General features: G+C 40.7%; 1 protein-coding gene across 1 annotated transcript in view; it reads left to right on the top strand.

The window, feature by feature from the left end:
- LOC120023133 (VPS10 domain-containing receptor SorCS3-like) overlaps positions 1-23,986 on the top strand; it is a 225,389-nt gene that overhangs the window by 139,791 nt on the left and 61,612 nt on the right. Inside the window, exon 4 of the mRNA XM_038967117.1 lies at positions 3,408-3,566. Coding sequence (XP_038823045.1) covers positions 3,408-3,566 — 159 coding nt within the window. The remainder of the gene's footprint in view (positions 1-3,407; positions 3,567-23,986) is intronic.

Below are 23,986 nucleotides of genomic sequence, written 5' to 3'. Positions count from 1 at the left end.
ACAACCACTGCTAATAATGAAGAGTATCATTCTAGACATATACATATAATTAATAGACATAGAATGTATGGACATTATATTTCTATGGTTGTAACTAGATTGATGTCCCAATTCATTGGAATTTAGCCTTTTTATACCTCACAGATAGGCCACAATTGATCTGTGTTTGACAAGATTAATCTGCTGTGAGGCATCATCTCCTCCTCTCCTCCCCTTGTTTGTGGTCATCAGATGGCTCGAGTACCATCCAACAGCAGGCTGCAGCCCCTCAGACAACACAGCAATGGCTATGGCACTCCTCTCTTGACGATTAGCTCGGTTGCTGGACTCCCACCAACTAGCTGAACATCAGCAGATAACATGCAGAGGTTATCCCTCCAACCTGTATTGATCTAAGCTTTGTTACCAACCTCACTCCTCTTTGTTCACGGGTGATCAATTGCCAAGTGGATGCGGAGCAAAATCTTAATTACCCGGCGATGCGATGCTATATTTGATGATGTAAAAGTTATTGACGATGCTGTGGGCTGTTATGTAAGCTCCCATTCTGGAACTTAGTGCCTGTTAAAACTGATTCAGGAACAGATGGACATGGCCAATATCCATATGAGCCACATAAACAATCTCTGAAAGGAATTTCATTAAATCTACTGAGAGATGGGTTACGAGAAGGCTTTTAGTCCGGTTATGGTATTTGTCCAATACATTTTTCTACATTTTGTAAGATAAATCATGTTTGAACAGGGTTTATTCTTGAATATGTCACATGGCAAATAATATTTACCGTGCAGGAAATTAAATCAGGCTGGTTAAAGATTCATCGTCTTTGGCAGTTAATACATTTCCAGACTTCTCCAATTCCTTTTACTCTCAACATACAAAGTGTAATATTACACCTACCAATATATGCAGCAGTGATATAGGGGATATACAGAGTACAGCTGTACCCACAGCTATACAACAAGCCCTCAATAGAGATAGGTCTTAATATGAAGTGTATTACAGTAAATATAAAGGAAGCCTGGTTGAAAAGCACTTGCCTAAATTATTATTAGAGAGCTGAGAAACATTCAGTGTCTCCCTGTTCAGTGGTGAAGAAACACTGATCCACCCAGACCCTTCAAGGACTTCTAGCATTTGTACTTTCCCCTCTAAGTGGTGAGACAGAGAGAAAGGTTCTGACAGAAGATTAAAAAATGCAAGGTGAAATACAATTTCCACTCATAATAAATGCTGTCGATTAATGCAATATTATGAAAAATGATTAGACCTGACATTAGAAACTATTTAATTTCATGTGACAAGGCCCTAAGACACTGGGAGAAATAGACGGGGCCCTTCGCAGTCCCTCATCCCTCAGTGAGGACAATGAATGGCAAAATTCGAAGGTCGGCGAACAACAATAAATTGAAGGAACATTAAAAAAAAAAAATGAAAAAAAAAAAATGGCACAGAGTCCGCAGTCTGTTTTTTAACTTTAATGAAAAGGAATTTATCTAAATCACCACCAGGGAGATTCCTAGTTAAAACGGGGGAAAGAGGTGTGGGAGGATTCCTAGTTAAGCTGGGGAAAGAGGGTGTTATTTTTGTCAGTGACAAATGCACTGCTGTTTTTTCCAATTCAAATCTGTTGCAGGGAAAGAAAACACAGCAGTTTGGGCTGTGACACTATCCAAGTCACGCTTTTCCCTTCTCCTTCTTCTGTCTGGGTTTAGTAGTTAATTATCATTAAAGACAGGTGTCAGGTTAATGTCTTATTGCTTTACATCACAAAGAGAAAGCATATTTGAGCTATGTATGTCTTACTAATCAATATATCTATGGATTACTTTGAGAGAAAATATCCATGGTTCTATATATGGGAAATGCTTTTTAGGGATTTTTCTGTGTTTTGAAAGTAATGAACTGTAATGCAAATGTATGCATTACTTCCCCCCCACAGATAAATCATATTATACCAAGATATAGATAATAAACCAATAAGGTCAGATTTTGTTACAATGTAGTTTTTCATATTATATATCATACAGGCTTCCAAACAAAGGGCTTTTGTCATGGATCCCAACGGATCCGTCATTACGCACACCTGATCCCTATTCCCATTTGATTAGTAATTGTATAAGTGTACCCTTTGTTCACCATTGTCTTTGCCGGTTATTGTTACAATGTCCATTGGTGCGTGTGAGTACCTGTGCTGTGTGTTTTGGGCTTTCGTGCCCTTGTGGATTGCGCAGAGGATTACGGGTCTCGTCCCGTGTGTTAATCATTGTGCGCGTGTGTTATTAAATCAAGGTACTCCTCGCTCTTTTTGTTTGGGTTTCAACCCTGTGTTTTGTTTAGTGTTTGTTTGGTCTTCGTCCTCGTTTACACGGCACACCGTAATTTGGGCTTAATTAAAAAAAACTATTACACATTCCTGCGTCTGTCTCCCCAATCATTCATGCCAACGTGACAGCTTTATCAGAATCTTAGGTTTTATACTATGAACATCTACTCTAATTTACAGAATTATACTCAATATGTACTGTACATTTGTGATCCTATTATGATTTTAGTTTTACAGATCTTGCTCTGTCGTTCCTTTCTCAAGAGGCTCATTTCTAACAAATATGCAAGAACACATTTACATTTTCACTGCATTCATGACAAAATGAAAGTAGAAGCTGTATTATTCCTAGCATGGAAATAGAATTCCTCCCGCTGTGGTAACATTGAGCATTCCACTAAGACATGATTCTTAATTGCACAAATATTTGTTCTTTCTTATCACAGATTTAGATATTGTTCAAAACAAATTGCATTGCCTCGACTTATAGTCATGCTTGGTAAACGGCAAGTTGTGGAGTTCTCTCTGGCTACACAGGTGTGTTACAGAATACCATAGCATAACAGGATATTGATCAACAGTATACTCTTAAAACTTAGCATATTCTTTACCATAGCAACTTATTGTTGTAGTTGTGTTGTGGCCCCTCGTGGTTGACTTATAGATCCACAGAGGTATTCTGAACCACCTCTATCTCATTAAAGGGAATATATCTGGAGAGGGGTGACTGGAAGCCAACGTGCACCAAAGAACAGACCTGTGAGTGCACTGGAAGAGGCCAAAAAACCATGGCAACAGAGCGCGAGAGGCACATTTGTAAAATGAAGTTTAAAACAAAGTGAAGTTGTTAGCGCTAGTAACAGCATGTTGCATACCAACCACTAGACCTGGAGTGCTGACATGGCTAGGCCCTTCGATCTCTCTCTTTCTCTCCTCTCTCTTTCTCTCCTCTCTCTTTCTCTCCTCTCTCTCTCTCTCAATCTTCCCCTCACTCTCTACTCTTAACTTCTGTCTCATTCTTTCTCTATCCCTCTCCATCTCCTCCCTCGCTCACCCTCACCCCCCTCTCCCTCTCTTCCAGATAATGGTGCTGACAGACCCTGAGTTTGAGAGCAGTGTGCTCATCAGCTCGGATGAAGGAGCGAGCTATCAGAAATACCGCCTCAGCTTCTACATTCTAAGCCTTCTGTTCCATCCAACACAGGAGGATTGGGCCTTAGCCTACAGCCACGACCAGAAGGTGAGCTCCATGTCGTTTTTTCACCACAGTTGGTTGTTTGATACAGTATGCTTTGGATTTTGAACTGTGTTACACAGTTGGATAAAGCTCCAAGCTGGTGATGTTTAATTGGATATTCTTCTGCCGTGATTTAATGATTTATTTACCTTCTTGAAGTTTTGATTAGAATATCGATTATTGTTATCCATTTGATGACATGATACTTTAGTTAGACGTTACCTTATTTAATTACCATGGCAACTTAGTTAGATGCAATGAACATGTTTGTGTTGTAACTACTATGGAACATTCTAATATTCATTAGAAGATGTCAGCACTATTGGCCTGCAAACCACATACAGTGACAATGCAGTCCTATACACCAGTGCTCTCATCTGTAACCTTCCCTGTACAGTGCTCTCATGTTGAGGAGAGCTCTGTACCCCCAATTCACACACAGGTCACACCCCATATAACCCCCTGTGAAGAAGAAGTACCATTATGGCCAATGAGTCTTCCCTGGCTACCAAGATGGCTATCACACAGGGGAGTCTGGAGGTGGAGGAGGGAGAAGACTGACACCTTGGGTTGCTAACTGACCCCAATATCAGTCCTAAAAATGAAACCTGTACCGATCCAAAGGTTGTAATTTGCTAAGCTTTCGGTCTGTGATGGCCTTCGTTTTAGAATGTGGACTATACGAGTTTGTAACAGAACCTTTAGGGCTGTTTAATTTACACTATAAATGTTGATGATATTTTGTTTGCATTAAAAGGATGGGCCTTTGTGGACATGGAACACTCCCAGAAGACATACCTTTGTGGACATTTACTTTTTTATATTCAAACAACTCTGTCACACGATTTGTCTTCAGTCTTTTTGTTTTCAACGCAGGTCAATCTTTATCTCTTTACTCAATGTCTGGAGTAAACTGTTCTATTTCGAGTTCTAGAACTCTGGATGACCTCTCTTGACTCTTATCTCAGAACGTGTGGGCAGTGTAAAGACATGATTACTATTGATGTAGCTGTTCCTCTCTCTCTCTCTCTCTGACTAAGGGCGCTACAATTAGAGTGTCTGTGACACGTGTCAAAAAAGTATGAGGGTGGAAAGCACTTAAAACTTCTTTGGGCTGCAAGCCCGAAGCCGGGCACAATATGACAACAGCCACTTCAAGTGCAGGGCGCGAAATTCAAAATATATTTTTTAGAAATATTTAACTTTCACACATTAACAAGTCCAATACAGCATATGAAAGATAAACATCTTGTGAATCCAGCCAACATGTTCGATTTTTAAAATGTTTTACAGCGAAAACACCACATATATTTATGTTAGCTCACCACCAAATACAAAAAAGGACAGACATTTTTCACAGCACAGGTAGCATGCACAAAACCAACCTAACTAACCAAGAACCAACCAAACTAACCAAGAAACAACTTCATCAGATGACAGTCTTATAACATGTTATTCAATAAATCTATGTTTTGTTCGAAAAATGTGCATATTTGAGCTATAAATCAGTTTTACATTGCAGCTACCATCACAGCTACCGTCAGAAATAGCACCGAAGCAGCCAGAGTAATTACAGACACCAACGTCAAATACCTAAATACTCATCATAAAACATTTCTGAAAAATACATGGTGTACAGCAAATGAAAGACAGGCATCTTGTGATTCCAGCCAATATTTCCGATTTCTTAAGTGTTTTACAGCGAAAACACAATATAGCATTATATTAGCTTACCACAATAGCCAGAAACACAAGCCATTTACCAGCAGCAAATGTTAGCGATCGTAACAAACCAGCAAAAGATATATAATTTTTGACTAACCTTGATAAGCTTCATCAGATGACAGTCCTATAACATACCTTAAGGGAAGTGTGAGACGGGAGCCATATGATCGGTGAAGATTCTCCCATTGCGAATGTACGGTCCCTTACTAGACGTCCGACTTCGTCTCAGAAAATCGCGGACGGCGTCGGGCCGAGGGCGGGGGGGAGCTCTTTCAGGAAGTCATCGAAGAAATCGTCTCGGACGTTCGGTCACCGTTTTATAAAAATAACAAATTTTTGACTTGGACTCCGCATTCTCGAAAATTCCCACAAGGGGGCAAATAAATCATATTGCAGGCGCACGAACACGGGGCAAACGAGCGCGGCCTTTTCTCCTAAACGGAAAATATTTCGAAGACGAAACTCGGCGAGCGTAGGTTTGGAGTAAAGGGAAGTTGGCCCCGAACAAGATGGCGTCGAGGCCTCTGCGCTTTTTGAGTTATGGCCATTTTTCTGGGATTAAAGGTCAAAAACGCAAAGTAGGGTGCAATTTGACCGCTTCACGTCAAAGTACATAAGCATACGGTGTCAGGAAAAAAAGAACCAGCCGTTTATCTATCGTAATTTAAGAGAAATCGTACATTGTCCATTTGGTGATGTTCACGAAGAGGAATTTTTTTTTCAAAAAATTCACAGATCCAGTTGCAGTTTGTTCACACGAACATTTTTAAAGTGGGTCTCGAAGCTCTGCGAGAATTCTGTGATTTTATGAAGTAACACACACTCATTTAACCCTCTGTTAATAAGTCAGTTCTTAACATAAAGACTTAAAACTCAATATTAAATAAGAGCCTACCCCAAGGAGGGTATGTGTTCACGTTCAGCTTCCTATGTCAACTGGAAGTACCTTAAAATGGTGCATAGGGTCAGGTTTGAAGGGTAATAAAGGTCAGATCTTTTCAAAACTTCACTTGTGTGATTAGACAACCCTCATGAAGTGTAATCAGTCATTTTTCCCAACAGATGTCAAAGAAAAGCTCTCTCACACAAACACACACACACACAAAAAGGAAGGATGGAGTGAAAAAGTACGGTGCTTAAAGACACACAAAGCCTGCAATGGCATGACTATTATCTCCAGGCCGTGCCGAGTTCAACGAGATGCCCCGCTTGACCGTAGCTCGCTCGGTCTGAGCGCAGCGACCGTTACAAGAAAATGGACCCAAATGACCTTTTGACCTCATGTCAATTTTATTTGCTTTTGGGAGACAGAGAGAGAACCGTTAAGGTTAGAAGCACAATTTCACCTCAGGAATGTTCTTAAGGTCCTCCCGATCTGTGCAAGCCTAACCTTGACCTTGTGGCATTAACCCTTAACAGTTAAAAGCTAGTGTTTACATCAAACAATTTACAATGACATGTCGCCCCATAGGAATACATTGACTGCACCTCTCAATTCAACCTGAAGCCTATGTGGGTTATGAATGTCTTATGAACCTGTCTTTGATGTCAGTCCATCAGGCCACCATGAGGTCTACCTGTGTCGATTCTAAGCTTCCTGGAGCAACCGGAAGTGGTTAAATCACCCTAAAAGTGTTTGCCATAGCCAACCTGCAGTTTGAGAGAAATAGTGCATTCAGCCCTATGTAAATCAGTCAATTTTTAACATACAGACTTAAAACTCAGGATTCTGTAACAGCCTACTCCAGTGATGATATGTGTTTATTTATAGCTTCCTGTGACAACCGGAAGTGCCATAACTGGTGTCAAATGGGCTGTTTCGAAGGGTTAAAAATGTCAAATCTTTCCAAAACTTCATATATGTGAATAGACAACCCTCATGAACTGTAAATCAGTCCTTCATCCCATCAGATTTCAAAAATAAAAAATACACACCGACACAGAAATGATGGAGGGACACACTGAGGGGCTAAGAGGCAGACAGTGCCTGCAGTAGTTACTTTTGTTCCAACTTTTAAAGAACCGTCAGACCTAGAGTTCTGAAAATTTACAAACCTGTTCTAGACCTCAGGTCGATTGTGCACGGTGAATTATATGGCTCTAGAAGGTTCTCGGATCGATAAAAAGCATCGTGTATTTGCCATGTTTTCAATTCATTTTGACCTCAACGAAACGGACGACATTTAGAAAAGTCCCAGAGTCTCAAGACTAGGTGCGTTGAAACCGGCTCGGCCCATAGAGACAGACCCCAACGAGCCTGTTTGATTGCTCATTCAAGGACCCCGTAGCAAGGCAATGAAAAAAGTGGCATTTCAGCACCAATTAGGGTTTTGCTCGGGCACCGAATGACCTATCGAGCCGAAACTTGGGATTCGAGGTCGCTTCACATAGGGCTAAACATAATGTGTGAACTGGACCCGCAGCTAGAACATAACTACGTATTATTTGTTTTATTATGGTTTAAATAGAAGGCGCTGTGAATTTTGGGCCTGCTCTGAAATATGTTATAGTTGGCTTCTAAAGGAGTTGGAAAAAGTGAGTTTGGAGTCAGATGGTATCAGTTTGGTGTCTGAAAATATCTATTTGACTGATGGACACTGACTTGCTCGTTGACTTTTGTACATTTGCAATATGTTTCAACGGGGAGGTACCATGAGGAAAAAGCGACATGATGAAATTTCACGAAACGAGCGATGGAGAGGAACCACTATCACTGCCCGGCCATCCTGAGGTCATCAGACCGTTGACTTTTGCATTTCTAAAGTATTTAAGAGAATGTACGTTACATTTGCAATATGATTCAACATCACATCATATTGCAAATGCACGTTACATTTGCAATATGATGTGATGTTGAATCATATTGCAAATGTAACGTGCATTCTTTAAATACTTTAGAAATACAAAAGTCAACGTCCTGATGACCTCAGGATGGCCGGGCAGTGATAGTGGTTCCTCTCCAACGCTCGTTGCGTGAAATTTCATCATGTCGCTTTTTCCTCATGGTACCTCCCCGTTGAAACATATTGCAAATGTACAAAAGTCGACTAGCAAGTCAACTAGCAAGTGTCAACAAAAGTCAACTAGCAAGTGTCCATCAGTCAATTGGATATTTTCAGACACCAAACTGATACCATCTGACTCCAAACTCACTTTTTACAACTCCTTTAGAAGCCAACTATCACATATTTCAGAGCAGGCCCAAAATTCACAGCGCCTTCCATGAATGCACCAAAATAGCATTCTGAAATCACCACTAAAATCACATTGCCATATTCTCCAGGCCGTGCCGAGTTCAACGGGATGCCCCGCTTGACCGTAGCTCGCTCGGTCTGAGCGCAGCGACCGTTACAAGAGAACGGACACGAATGACCTTTTGACCTCAATGTCAATTTCATTTGCTTTTGGGAGACAGAGAGAGAACCATTAAGGTTAGAAGCACAATTTCACCTCAGGAACAATCCTAAGGTCCTCCCGATCTGTGCAAGCCTAACCTTGACCTTGTGGCATTAACCCTTCACAGTTAAAAGAAGGCGTTTACATCAAACATTTTACAATGACATTTCGCCCCATAGGAATACATTGACTGCTCCTCTAAATTCAACCTGAAGCCTATGTGGGTTATGAATGTCTTATGAACCTGTCTTTGATAACAATCCATCAGGCTACTATGAGGTCTACCTGTGTTGATTTTAAGCTACCTGGAGCAACCGGAAGTGGTTAAAATCACCCTAAAATTGTCCAGATATACATGACTTGCAATTTTGAAAATCACTGCATTCAACCCTATGTAGATCAGTCAATTCTTAACGTATAGACTTAAAACTCAGGATTCTGTAACAGCATACCCCAGTCAAGATATGTGTTTACCTATAGCTTCCTGTGCCAACCGGAAGTGCCTTAAAATGGTGTCATGGTGCTGTTTCGAAGGGTTAAAAAGGTCAGAACTTTTCAAAACTTCATTTGTGTGATTAGACAAGCCTCATGAACTGTAAATCAGTCATTTCTCTAAGCAGATGTCAAAGGAAAGCTCTCTCTCACACAAAAACACACACACAAACCAATGATGGAGTGAAAAAGTACGGTGATTAAAGACACACAAAGCCGGCAATGGCATTCCCATTATCCCTAGGCCGTGCCGAGTTCAACGAGATGCCCCGCTTGACCGTAGCTCACTCGGTCTGAGAGCAGCGACCGTTACAAGAGAACGGACACGAATGACCTTTTGACCTCAATGTCAATTTTATTTGCTTTTGGGAGACAGAGAGAGAACCGTTAAGGTTAGAAACACAATTTCACCTCAGGAATGTTCTTAAGGTCCTCCCGATCTGTGCAAGCCTAATTTTGACCTTGTGGCATTAACCCTTCACAGTTAAAAGAAGGTGTTTACATCAAACAGTTTACAATGACATTTCGCCCCATAGGAATACATTGACTGCTCCCCTAAATTCAACCTGAAGCCTATGTGGGTTATGAATGTCTTATGAACCTGTCTTTGATGACAGTCCATTAGGCCACCATGAGGTCTACCTGTGTCGATTCTAAGCTTCCTGGAGCAACCGGAAGTGGTTAAAATCACCCTAAAAGTGTTTGCAATAAGCACCCTGCAATTTGAGAGAAATAGTGCATTCAGCCCTATGTAAATCAGTCCATTTTTAACATATAGACTTAAAACTCAGGATTCTGTAACAGCATACTCCAGTGAGTATATGTCTTTACTTTCAGCTTCCTGTGCCAACCGGAAGTGCCATAATTGGTGTCAAATGGGCTGTTTTGAAGGGTTAAAAATGTCAAATCTTTCCAAAACTTCATAATTGTGATTAGGCAACCCTCCTGAACTGTAAATCAGTCATTAGACCCATCAGATTTCAAAGAAAAATTTACACACCCAAACAGAAATGATGGAGGGACACACTGAGGGGCTAAGAGGCAGACAGTGCCTGTAGTAGTTACTTTTGTTCCAACTTTTAAAGAACCGTCAGACTTAGAGTTCTGAAACTTTACAAACCTGTTCTAGACCTCAGGTCGATTGTGCACGGTGAGTTATGTGGCTCTAGAAGGTTCTCAGACCGATAAACAGCCTCGTGTATTTGCTATGTTTTCAATTCATTTTCAGCTCAACGAAACTGACGACATTTAGAAAAGTCCCAGAGTCTCAAGACTAGGTGCATTGAAACCGGCTCGGCCCATAGAGATGGACCTCAACGATTCTATCGAAATCCATGACAGACAGTGAAAGGTCTGAGAGCGAAGCTCTGGTTTCAGATCAGTTTTTAAGGTCTCTGTCTATCCTATGGAACGACACGAACTGCACCCGCCTTCCCCTGGATGTCAGTAACCAATGAGAAGTGGAATGGGCCTTCTCCGTAGCTCTCAGAGGTTATAAAAGACCAAGGAGTGAGAGTAGCCCCCCTTTCGACGCTCGCCCTTACGCAGGAAGGGACCTCCGGACGCCATTTTCACAGGCTCGGTTATCAACTTGAAATGTATCCGTCTGTAATTTAATTCGATATAGGACTTAGAAACATCATAAGGTAGTTAATTTAAACCGTTTTATAGGAAATTATATCCGTTTAGTGCGATTTTGAGGAATTTCTTTGTTGTGCACTCTGAAACTTTGGACACGTTTTGGGGTCCCGTTCGATCGTTAGTGGATATTTCGAAGGACAGAGGACATCTATCGACCAAAAGACGTTTATAACATAGAAAGGATACATTGCCCAAGAATATGATGGAAGAACAGCTCATAGTAAGCAATATTTAATATGATAAATTGTTGTTCTGTCGAAATATTTTAAACGCATATTTCGCCATTTTGTTTGGTGTAGCTTCACTTGGCGAACCCTGTATTGAAAAGTAAGGATAATTTTACAAATGTAAATCAGCGGTTGCATTAAGAACTAATTTGTCTTTCGATTCCTGTCAACCCTGTATTTTTTAGTCAAGTATATGATTAGCTTTCAATTAAACTAGATCACTCTGATAGATGACGTCAGACATATTGAGGCTTGATTTCCTAGTATTTTTATTGTGTAACCACGGTTTTGTATGGCTAAATATGCACCTTTTCGAACAAACTGTATATGTATGTTGTAAAATGATGTTACAGGAGTGTCATCGGAAGAATTCTGAGAAGGTTAGTGAAAAAATTAATATCTTTTGGCGATGTTGACGTTATAGCGCTCTTTGGCTGGAATCGATGCTCTGGTAACGTTTGCACATGTAGTATGCTAACTTATCGATTTATTGTGTTTTCGCTGAAAAACGCTTAGAAAATCTGAAATATGGTCTGAAATCACAAGAACTGGGTCTTTCCATTGCTATGCTTTGTCTATTTTTATGAAATGTTTTATGATGAGTAAATTGGTCATACACGTTGCTCTATCTAGTAATTCTAGTCGATTTGTGATGGTCGGTGCAATTGTAAACTGTGATTTCTACCTGAAATATGCACTTTTTTCTAACAAAAACTATCCTATACCATGAATATGTTATCAGACTGTCATCTGATGGTTTTTTTTATAGGTTATTGGCTATCAATATCTTAGTTGAGCCGAATTGGTGATAGCACCTGAAGGAGTAAGAAACTGATGGAGTTAGAATAGTGGTGTATTTTGCTAACGTGTTTAGCTAATAGATTTACATATTTTGTCTTCCCTGTAAAACATTTTAAAAATCTGAAATGGTGGCTTTATTCACAAGATCTGTATCTTTCATCTGGTGTCTTGGACTTGTGATTTAATGATATTTAGATGCTACTATCTACTTGTGAAGCTATGCTAGCTATGCTAATCAGTGTGTGGGGGGTGGGGGGTGATCCCGGATACGGGGTTGAGGTTCGGTAAAAGTTAATAAAATTTGACAAAAGTATTTTCATACAGTTCTTACACATGTGTAATTGACATAAAAATCGAAAGAATTTCGAAAAACGGTCCAGAAAGCACTTTTTTAAGGGGGTGATAAGTTTTTGCCAAAACTTTCAAAATTTCAAAATTTCAAAATATGACTCTTGGGTCTTGACTTGCGTTACAGTAAGCCTATGAAAAATTAAGATGGAACACACTCGCCCACTATAGGATTTTTGGGGTGTTACACAGCTCATTTACAATATGGCATTTGCCATCAACTTTGGACGAAACAGCGCCGGATGTAATGTGAAATCCCACACAATCCCATCGTGTATATGGTCCGCTCGGTGCCAATAAGTTGCCATGTTATTTTGTACAATTGAGGGGGGACTTCCCTTACATCAGGTTATACATACACTTATGTTTTGTTCGAAAATGTGCATATTTAGAGCTGAAATCAGTGGTTATACATTGTGCTAACGTAGCATCTTTTTCCCAGAATGTGCGGATATTTTTATGACACTCAACTATTCTGACCAAATAACTATACATAAACGTTACTAAAAAATACATGTTGTATAGGAAATGATAGATACACTAGTTCTTAATGCAATCGCCGTGTTAGAATTCTAAAAATAACTTCATTACGACATCCAGCTTAGTTATAGCGAGAGAGTGCCCAAAATCTGGGCGCAAACTACTAGTACAACATGTTCGACAGATATATGAAATAGCATCATAAAATGGGTCCTACTTTTGATGATCTTCCATCAGAATGTTGTACAAGGGGTCCTTTGTCCAGAACAATCGTTGTTTGGATTTAGAATGTCCTCTTCTCCAGTCAATTAGCACGGAAAGCTAGCAAAGTGGCGCGAAGCTCTCCTTCCTGAACATACGCAGACAAAGCAACACGCCTAACGTCCCGAAAAAATTTCAATAATCTAATAAAACTATATTGAAAAAACATACTTTACGATGATATTGTCACATGTATCAAATAAAATCAAAGCCGGAGATATTAGTCGTCTATAACGACAGCTTTTCAGAAGGCAATACCAGGTCCCTTCTCGCGCTCTCCAGAAAACAGGAAACTGGTGACACGTCATACAAAGAGCTTTTATTCGACCCCAGATCAAGTTATACACTCCATTTCTTCTCTCACTGCCTGTCGACATCTAGTGGAAGACGTATGACGTGCATCTATACTAATAAATATCAAGGACATTTATAGGCAGGCCCTAGAACAGAGCATCGATTTCAGATTTTCCACTTCCTGTCAGGAAGTTTTCTGCAAAATGAGTTCTGTTTTACTCACAGATATAATTCAAACGGTTTTAGAAACTAGAGAGTGTTTTCTATCCAATAGTAATAATAATATGCATATTGTACGAGCAAGAATTGAGTACGAGGCCGTTTGAAATGGGCACCTTTTATCCAGGCTACTCAATACTGCCCCTGCAGCCCAAAGAGGTTAAACAACTCAACATAATACAGAACTTTTTTTCTTCTTGTTCCTCTGGGGCTTTTCAACTGTTCAAGTCTCCTAATTGACTTCCGTATTCGAGCTGCTTGTCTTATACATCTTTTGACAAGAGCTGTCATGCTAGACAACGTCAGGCCCAAGTTTTTTTGTGCAGTTCAGTTATTCATGGAACACCCTACCTGCCGATAGATTCACAGTGAGAAAGCAAAGATGATATTTTTCTGAATGTATTTATAGTCAGATGTTTTGGGTTGGGGGGGGTTGGGAAGCTAGTGGTGGAAGTCTCAAGGGAGAAGTGAAGACTAACCTTTTAAAAAGCTCAAGTCCCCTCGATTGAAGTTATTTCCCATTCTTAACATATTGCATGTCGGCTCACACACCTCGTTGGACCTGCGAGACAAGGCCTTGGGTCCCTAATGGATTGTGTAAAAGATATGTTCATCAAAACGTTAACTTTGTGGGACCGTTGAGTTCAAGTATTCAGTACACATTGCAATTACTCTGGTCACCTGGGGATATGTCGTTTTAGTTTCATTATGTAGTTAGAAGTGTTAATGAGAGCAGATAATTTACCTCAGAAAAAGCTGCTAGTGTAGATAAAATGACATTTGCACAGACAGACATAAAACATTGATTGTGAAAAAAAGATTCCGTTTATGTCCATTTATCTATTGCCAGTCTATGACGAAGCCTAACAATATCTAGCCTGTTTAAAGATAAACTTCTTGTTAATCCATCCGCTGTGTCAGATTTCAAAAAGGCTTTACGGCAAAAGCAAACCATACTATTATCTGAGGATAGCACCCTATCAAACAAACACAGACAATCATATTTCATCCCGCCAGGCGCGACAAAAAACTCAGAAATAATGATATAATTCATGCCTTACCTTTGAAGATCTTCTTTTGTTGGCACTCCAATATGTCCCATAAACATCATAAATGGTCCTTTTGTTCGATTAATTCCATCGTTATATCTCCAAAATGTCCATTTATTTGGCGCGTTTGATCCAGAAAAACACCGGTTCCAACTCTCGCAACATGACTACATAATATCTAATAAGTTACCTGTAATCTTTGTCCAAACATTTCAAACAACTGTCCTAATACAACTTTAGGTATTTTTTTAACGAAAATAATCGATAAAATTGAAGATGGGATAAACTGCGTTCAATAGCGGATAAAAACAAAGTGGAGCGAGCTTTCAGGTCACGCGCCCCAACCACAACAGTACACTTCATTCGACCCTCGTTCTGAACTGCCATACTTCTTCATTTCTCAAAGGAAAAACATCAACCAATTTCTAAAGACTGTTGACATCCAGTGGAAGCGATAGGAACTGCAAGCAAGTGCCTTAGAAATCTAGATCCCCATAGAAGTCTCATTGAAAAGAGTGACCTCAACAAAAAAAATCCTGGTTGGTTTGTCCTCGGGGTTTCGCCTGCCAAATAAGTTATGTTATACTCACAGACATCATTCAAACAGTTTTAGAAACTTCAGAGTGTTTTCTATCCAAATCTACTAGCTTCTGGGCCTGAGTATCAGGCAGTTTACTTTGGGTACGCTTTTCATCCGGAAGTGAAAATACCGCCCCCTAGCCTAGAGAGGTTAAACCTATGTATAACACTTGTATCTTTCATCAATGTTTATGATGAGTATTTCTGTAATTTGATTTGGCTCTCTGCAATTTCAATGTTATTTGAGACAATGCATTACTGAACATAACGCGGCAATTTAAACTGAGGTTTTTGGACATAAAGTGGGAATTTATTGAACATAACGAAAATGTATTGTGTAACATGGAGTCCTGGGAGTGCCACCAGATGAAGATCATCATAGGCTAGTGATTAATTTAATGATACCCTTATTCAGGTTTCTGGTGTTCAAATCATTTAGTTTTGTGTATGTCAAGAGGAGAACCCCAGGTGGCTGACATAACTTTGTTTTTCACAAATAATGTTCCTGTCAGCCCCCTGTAGTCTCCCAGTCAGACTCACAATGTCAGATGAAGAACGTCAGTCTACCGCATTCGGTACAACAACCAAATCATGCTGCTCTTAGATAGTTGACATGTTGGAGATGTATTTATTCACACTTCATTTCAAGCTTTGAAAAAAGTGAGCAAAAAACTTTCCACTTCAGATGTATCAACAGAAACAAGTCACATTTCTTCACACGGTCAAACGAGTTCACAGTATCCAACGTTCCAAGATAAAAAAGAATAATAACAAATGAATTTGGATCACCTGCATACACCATTTGCAGCCTAGTCACCCGGCACCACAATTACATTGCAGGCAACCCAACACAACGCCTAAGCCCCATTTGAAGCGAACGTCAACACTCATTATGTGGTTATTTGTAATTCCTACCACTGGGGGAAACAATCAGTATAGCCAGATAGCACCGCTAGAATAAAGCGTTAGTGTATCTCAGGTTTATTTGTGACTTCTCCAGTCTCTGACTCACTTGCCCTATAGTGCGTAAAGGGATTTGATTGGCCCCTTGTCTGCATTAGGTTTGTTGCCTGTTACAGATAGCAGGATTAGTGTCATTAGTAAAGTGGGGGAAGGATGGCTTAAAGCCCAAAAGATTATAATACAATAGACTATAACTTAATGATGTTGTGGAGTGGCTTCTTCCTGCTGAGGGTAAAGCCGGAGAAGGTGTTGTGTAGGGGGGTCTTCCTGCTCAGGATAAAGCTGGACAAGGTGTTGTGGAGGGGGGTTTTCCTGCTCAGGATAAAGCTGGAGAAGGTGTTTTGCAGGGTGGTCATCCTGCTGAGGATAAAGCCGGAGAAGGTGTTGTGGAGTGGGGGTCTTCCTGCTGAGGGTAAAGCTGGAGAAGGTGTTATGGAGTGGGGGTCTTCCTGCTGAGGGTAAAGCTGGAGAAGGTGTTGTGGAGGGGGGTATTCCTGGTGAGGATAAAGCTGGAGAAGGTGTTGTGGAGGGGGGTCTTCCTGGTGAGAATACATCTGGAGGTGTTTTTTTAGAGGATGTATACATTGTCACAATAGCAGATGGGTGGAGGTGTGCTGTTAAATAGAGAAAGGACTGAGGAGACCATGTGCCAACAACAAGGAAACAGATTATAGCGTGTGTGAGAAACACTACTTTTTGTCATTTCTAGGCCTTTCTTGCCATACACCTGTGTTCCTTTGGTGATATGGTGGTGTGACATCCTTTTGGTTTTTCATCATGTGCCGGCCTCTTTATATTGAGTTTAAAGCCCCAGTTGATGGACTGCCTCTTCAATTCATACCACAGATTGTAACCACCATGTAACCAACCATTAACCATTTCGTTATGAGTTTTCATGTGTGCTTGAGGTTATTGTCTTGCTGGAGATCCACTTGTGGCCGAGTTTCAGCCTCCAGGCAGAGGCAAACATGTTTTTTGCTAAAATGTCTTGTTACTGGGTAAAGTTCATGATGCGCTGACCTTAACAAGAACACCAGGACCAGTGGAAGACAAATATCCCCATAACGTCAAAGATCCACCACCATATTTTACAGTCGGTATGGGGTTCTTCTCTTCATATGCATCTTTCTTTAGACACCATACCCACTACTTGTGTACATGGCCAAAGACCTTCTTTTCATCTTATCCAACAAATGTAAATGCCTAGAGATTGCTAAATGGAATTGGCACCTGAATTGGAACCTGTGCTACGGTCAGATGACATGAAAAATTTAGCTCATTAGCCATGCACACCATATCATTTACCTTTTCTTTTTTTTGCATTGATCAGTGTTTTTATTATTTGTTTAATACAGTCTATTTTGATCATCTTTATCAAGGGTGTCAAATATGTTGTACCTGACTGTATGTGGGTATGACATCCTTTTGTCTTTTTAGGATGGGCAGCTTCTGTATTGCATCCCAATCCCCAGTTGCAAGGCTAAGGCAGGCTACCTTCATACTGGTACTGTGTTATTGGGTATTGGGTTATGTCTTATGAGTAGCCCTCCTTGCACTTGGTGGAGACCACACGTCCACTGGGTGTATTTAGAATTCCTATCCACTCACCTGGAGGCTTTGATATTTCAGCGGCATCATAACCTTTATGTGGGGGGGCTGTCAGTTTATTGGTATTCGTCTGTCAAGTCATGTGGGGGTGTACGGTGTGTGTGTAGAAGGGTGTGTGTGTGTGTGTGACAGGGAGTGGGGGAGAAGATGATGAATTAAAGTTTGTTTACCTGTTTTGAAACAGGGCCTCCAGAATATTCTCACTTCTTTCTCTCAGTTTACCCTCCAAACCCCCAACTATCTGAGATCTCTTTGACACTGGGTCAAAATCACTTATTTTTAATGAAGCATATTGGCCCATATTACAGTGACAGTGAGGGAGAAAACACGGTTTGCATACGTCCCTTCCCTGAACTTGCACTGATGGTGATCTGACACTTTATTACACTTCTCCCACTCCCCTCTTGTTTCTCCGTCCCTGCCTTTTGATTCCCCCTCTTCTCCTCCATCACAGACAGAAGTCAGAGTGTGTATCTCAGTATCTCGGCCAGGGACAAGGCTGACATTTACCTTTGCAAATAAGATCAGCTGGGTATCAGTGCAAGAGCTGCCAACCTTCCATCATTATTCTGTGGGGAAGAAGTAATAGTCGACGTGATGGATTCTGCCTCTTGCTGAACCTTTCCTCTTAACTACAGTCCAACAGCCTCGTTCTGTGGCCGGCTCCACTTTCATGTTACTAACATGAATCGCTCTGCATTTTTTTCTTGTTTATCAGTATGATAAAGTCTCCATCTGAGGGAGAGCAATAGTGAAAGGGGCGGCCATTTTGAAATCATTAGTGTTTATGGTCATTTGAAGCTGCCAGCCAGCAGTATTGGTTTCCTCATCATCTGTTAGAAATAGGGGATTATCAAAGCAGCTTCCTCTTTCAGTGGACTGCCGATCTGGACTGGAGTTGGTCTATACTGGAGTTGGTCTATACTGGAGTTGGTCTATACTGGAGTTGGTCTATACTGGAGTTGGTCTATACTGGAGTTGGTCTATACTGGACTGGAGTTGGTCTATACTGGACTGGAGTTGGTCTATACTGGACTGGAGTTGGTCTATACTGGACTGGAGTTGGTCTATACTGGACTGGAGTTGGTCTATACTGACGTTGGTCTATACTGGAGTTGGGATATACTGGAATTGAACTATACTGAAGTTGGACTACACAGGAGTTGGATTATACTTGTGTTGGACTATACTAGATTTGGTCTATACTGGAGTTGGACAATACTGGAGTTGGAGAATACTGGAGTTGGACAATGCTGGAGTTGGACTATGCTGGAGTTGGACTATGCTGGAGTTGGACTATGCTGGAGTTGGACTATGCTGGAGTTGGACTATGCTGGAGTTGGACTATGCTGGAGTTGGACTATGCTGGAGTTGGACTATGCTCGAGTTGGACTTTACTCGAGTTGGACTTTACTCGAGTTGGACTTTACTCGAGTTGGACTTTACTCGAGTTGGACTTTACTCGAGTTGGTCGATACTCGAGTTGTTCGATACTCGAGTTGAATTATACTGGAGCTGGTCTGTACTGGAGTACTATAATGGAGTTGGACTATACTAAGGTTGGTCTATACTGGAGGACTATAATGGAGTTGAATTATACTGGGGTTGGACTACACTGGAGTTGGTCTATACTGGAGTTGGACTATACTGGAGATGGTCTATACTGGAGTTGGGCTATACTGGAGATGGTCTATACTGGAGTTGGTCTATACTGGAGTTGGACTATACTGGAGTTGGTCTATACTGGAGTTGGACTATACTTTGTCGATACAGAATACTTTAATTTGTCGCAGTAGTGCAGGGTTGGTCTGTGCTAAAACTTCCAATCAGATACCAAACCTGGGCGCATCTGCCTCATGTACTGTAGATTTGTACAGCAAGACAAATTGAACCAGCAAAGGTGTACTCTACATTATTGATTTTACTTTTCCAGAGCGTCAATTCCCGTATATCTAACCCGTAGTGTTATACTACACACCTGGGAGTAATTATCTACCTTTCCCTTGACATTAATAACCAAACACAATCAAATGCCAGGAGAATACTTTTTCATTTGCATTTTCATTTGCTCTCCGCTGCAATTCCTTTCCCACATATATTCCACTTAGACATACATTCAGTGCCAGTTTTATTTGGATGGGAAACCTTTGATGCCCTTGAGGTTTAGAACTTATTTGTTTAATGTGGCCCGGAGATTGGCTCTTTAAGACAACATTAGTATTGTACTAATTGGAGTGTGAAATTATATGGAGTCGTCATTGCACAAAATGCCATTGCACAAATAGTGCGGAGGGAGGATCAAAGATCTATAGTTCAAAAGTGCTGCGTTCATCAGAAAAAACCTTGATGTAATTTCCCATCCACCTCCCCTCAGCTCTAGTCGTATCCCCCGTCCACTCCCCCACATATTCCCTAATTATCGTAACTTGCCCAGGAGCCTATAAATCGGGAACAGTAGTGAAACTAAGTGTCTCATCATTATGCGGTCCTCTCTCAGAGAAAATCTACCATATGTCCTGAGGAGTAGTGGCACAATATTGTTTCCGTAAGCTTTTTATGAAAAAATTATCATTAATTACGTCCTTGTGTCATTTTGTTGTCTTTGGTATAATGTGGTAAGTTGAATATCTCTACCGGTTGACTAATGGTAATGGATGACTGAAGTTGACAGGGCCCATTTTGGGTTGTGGTATAATGCTGTTAGTTCATTCCCTATATGTTAGGAAATCCCATTGGAGGTTAATGGCAAGATGGTTGTCACGTTAACAACTGCATGTGCATTCATAACATGCATGTTGGGGTTTTAATATCTTGATGGTGCCACCACGGGGACATAAACCAATATGTCTGTATATACAAATATATAGTCCCAAGCTTATTTTAAAGCTGAACTCCCCATAAGGTGAAACAGTGCCACAGTTCACCCAGCACATTTGTTATTGCTTTTGTTTCGTTGAAGTAACAGAGGAGAGGAACATCCAGCATCGCAGTAAAAATCAATCAAAGTACATACTCTGCTGTTATATTGTGCGTACAATGATGTCAGAAAAAAACAAAACAGTATTTGTTGTTTCAAGTAACTTTGATGTTGTTATATACAATGTTTGTTTCCATGCTCAATACAATACTAAACATAAGAGCACATGGAATATGCCATAATGAAAGGGTGATGTCGCTATATAGTATTTTGTACGGCAGACTACTACTAAACAATAGGTTTGTATCTAAAGCTGGAATGACGTAACAGCCATCTCCATTTGCAACATTACAAATGGTACAGCCTACTTTGTAGTGTCTAGTTTGTGTGATGCAGGTAATTGTTGGAAGCAAATATCCTCTGAAACCCAATAGGAAACGACATGTTGTTCAACTGTACCGTACCCTAACTTAGAGAGCAAGGTGACCTGGAAGTATAAGAAAAGCGATTTTAAGAAACATCAGGGAGCATTTTGGATGGAGAGCAAATTAATGTCAAGGGGGCTGAATAATGAAAGAGGGAACAGCCTGAAATGTACATTGTACCTTTTGTCTCTCATCCTGAGTAGGGTGATAGATGGACCCCTTTCGCCACCCCCTCCTATCATCCTCTCTCTGTTATTCAGATAAAGTCATGAACAGGAGTTGAGTGCGGCCCAGAGCAAACCATACACTTCAAGGTCATGTGAAAAAGTCTGGAGGATAGTTTGGCTTCTCCTGGTTTCACAGAGATCATACTGAAGAGGTGTGGCCCACATCTGGACAAACCCATCATCAGTCTGTCAGTGTCTTAGGATTTGGAGGTATAATCAGTCTGGAGAGAGAGGCAGGCTGGGAAATGAGAAAATCACACTCTGATTGTTGAGGAAAATGGGCACATAACTTTTGTGGCAGAACTAATTTGTGTAAATGGAGAAGGCTCAGGGAGAGGTAAAACGTTGCTGATCGCTAAGGTGTTATATCATCAACACAACATATGTGGTCGTTCTCTTGACACTTTCTACCTCAGTAACCTTGTCGATTAGGTTTCTCCAACATTTGTTGCTTGCCATTGTTTTTGCTTTTCAGAACACTCAGGCCACAAAAAAAATTGATAATTTTTCTCCATTCCCTTCTCCCAGGGGGGCAGCTACCAAAAAACAAATCAGGAAATGGTAGGAATCAGCCTTGTTGAGCGTGCCACACAATCCCTCCAGTCCTTCTATAAGCAAGCATTGCTTGACTTAATCCGCCCTAATGATGCAAATGTATGCCATTAATTATTTTCTACACAGAATCGTATCGCCACTAAACGTTAGCCCAAATGCAACGGGGGACATCTGTCTCAATAACGTATGCAGAGGGAGAAAATACATTTAAAAAATGTTTATTTCTGTCTTCATTTGAATTGAATAGACTGTTTGAAAATGGATAAAAAGTATATTCTGTGGTAATAGTAAAATGTGGGATATTTCTATGGATGGGTTTCAGCTGTCATAGGAGGAGTCTCCTTCAGATAAGCTGGTTTAAATCAATCCTTGTCTAATAGGAGTCAGTGAATTTATAAATCCCAGAGTGCTTTGGCTTACAGGATCATCTCTTGTCATTGTAATCCGCGGCTGACACCTTTCTGCTGCTCAATACTGATTCTTCATTCTAAAACCTCCCGTTTCTGACATCAACAAGACTTAAATAGATGTACTGTAATACAGAGAGAGCAGTAAACCATTTTTCTGATTAAAGAGCTTGTGTTGTGTTAGCAGAAGCAACAACATCTGCCCCGTTTGTGTGTTCCCAGACCTGTAACCAGGTAGTAAAAGTTTAGTATCCAACTGTGGTTGTATTATATAATGTGGTGCAGACCCTGCAATGGAACACACTGTATGACAAAATGGCTTCCTTATGTCAGCAGTTTCACTCCTCCTCATAAATTGATCCCGGAAGGTGATGTTGATCTTGAGCCAAAATGGCCTCCACAGTCTCCAACACTGCAGTGCATAGGCCCACCAGCAAGGTGCTGTGGAGTCAGACCCCAAAATGGTTCCCCCACAATAAAAACACACTCCTGTCTATTCATTTACTAACAGTATGTGCTAATCTAAATCCAAAATGGCCTCCACCACCACCGCAGTGTCTCACCTCCCCCACCCAGCTTAGACCTGGATGAGACCCTGCAAGGTATTGCTGGTCCAGAGACAAAATTTCTGCTCCTTCTCCTCCTCCACTGTGGTGCATTTCTCAGCTCAATACCCCTCCAGATGGCAGGTATCTTTAGTGCTCAGCCCATTTGTCAGCTGAAGCTGCAACAGTTCGGCTCCCGTTGCGGTTCAATGGAACCAGCAGGTTCTCTCAGGACACCTTTAATGGACTTTAATTTGAAACACACTGTCATGACAATTACAATGCGGACCTCCATATTGCCTTTAAAAATGGACTAATAAGCTCCCATATTGCCTTTAACAATGGACTAATAAGCACCCATATTTCCTTTAGCAGTGGACTAATAGTGCCATTTTCTCTACGTTTACCTCATAGCACTTCACAGCGCAATTAATCCTAATTGGATAACAATGCAGACATACACTAAGTACTTCGTTGGGTATTATTAATTAGCATTGTGAATCACCACATGTTTTTTCACAGTCTAGACATGTAGAAGTAATATACTTCCTTACACATCCACACACATTATTCAAACACAACATTAACCTTTTTAAAATCTCTACACACCACTAAACTACACATATAAAAGGTGGATGGGTTTCTAGGAGGAGGTTGTTGTTGACGAGTTTGCAGAGCGAATCCAACCAAGCGGAATAGATGACTGAGCTCAACAGCCATCATTCCTCCCCACCAGAGATTAAACATTTGGTGACATTGTGAACGGAAAGCAGTTGCAGTGCAGTTTCAACTGCTGCTATCATTTGTTATTTAACTGCGGTAGTGCAGATGTGTGCCCTATTAACTTATCTGCGCTACGGATCCCTTTTACGGGATCATTTTCCTAAACAACCGCTGAATTGCAGGGCGCAAAATATTACTAAAAATATTTATAATCATGCAATCACAAGTGAAATATACCAAAACACAGCTTAGCTTGTTGTTAATCCACCTATCGTGACAGATTTTGAAAATATGCTTTACAGAGAAAGAAATCCAAGCTTTTGTGAGTGTATCAATCAATGCTAGAACAGCTAGCCCCAAATTAGCATGGTCAGAAAAGCAATAAAATGAATCGCTTACCTTTGATAATCTCCGGATGTTTGCACTCACGAGACTCCCAGTTACTCAATGAATGTTATTTTTGTTCGATAAATATTACTTTTATAACAAAGAAACGCCATTTGGGTTGCACGTTATGTTCAGAAAACTACAGCCTCGTTCC

Source organism: Salvelinus namaycush, chromosome 2 (assembly GCF_016432855.1).
Source record: "Salvelinus namaycush isolate Seneca chromosome 2, SaNama_1.0, whole genome shotgun sequence".
Taxonomy (NCBI): domain Eukaryota; kingdom Metazoa; phylum Chordata; class Actinopteri; order Salmoniformes; family Salmonidae; genus Salvelinus; species Salvelinus namaycush.
The sequence above is the reverse complement of the archived record's forward strand: the minus strand, read 5'-3'. Positions and strand labels throughout refer to the sequence as shown.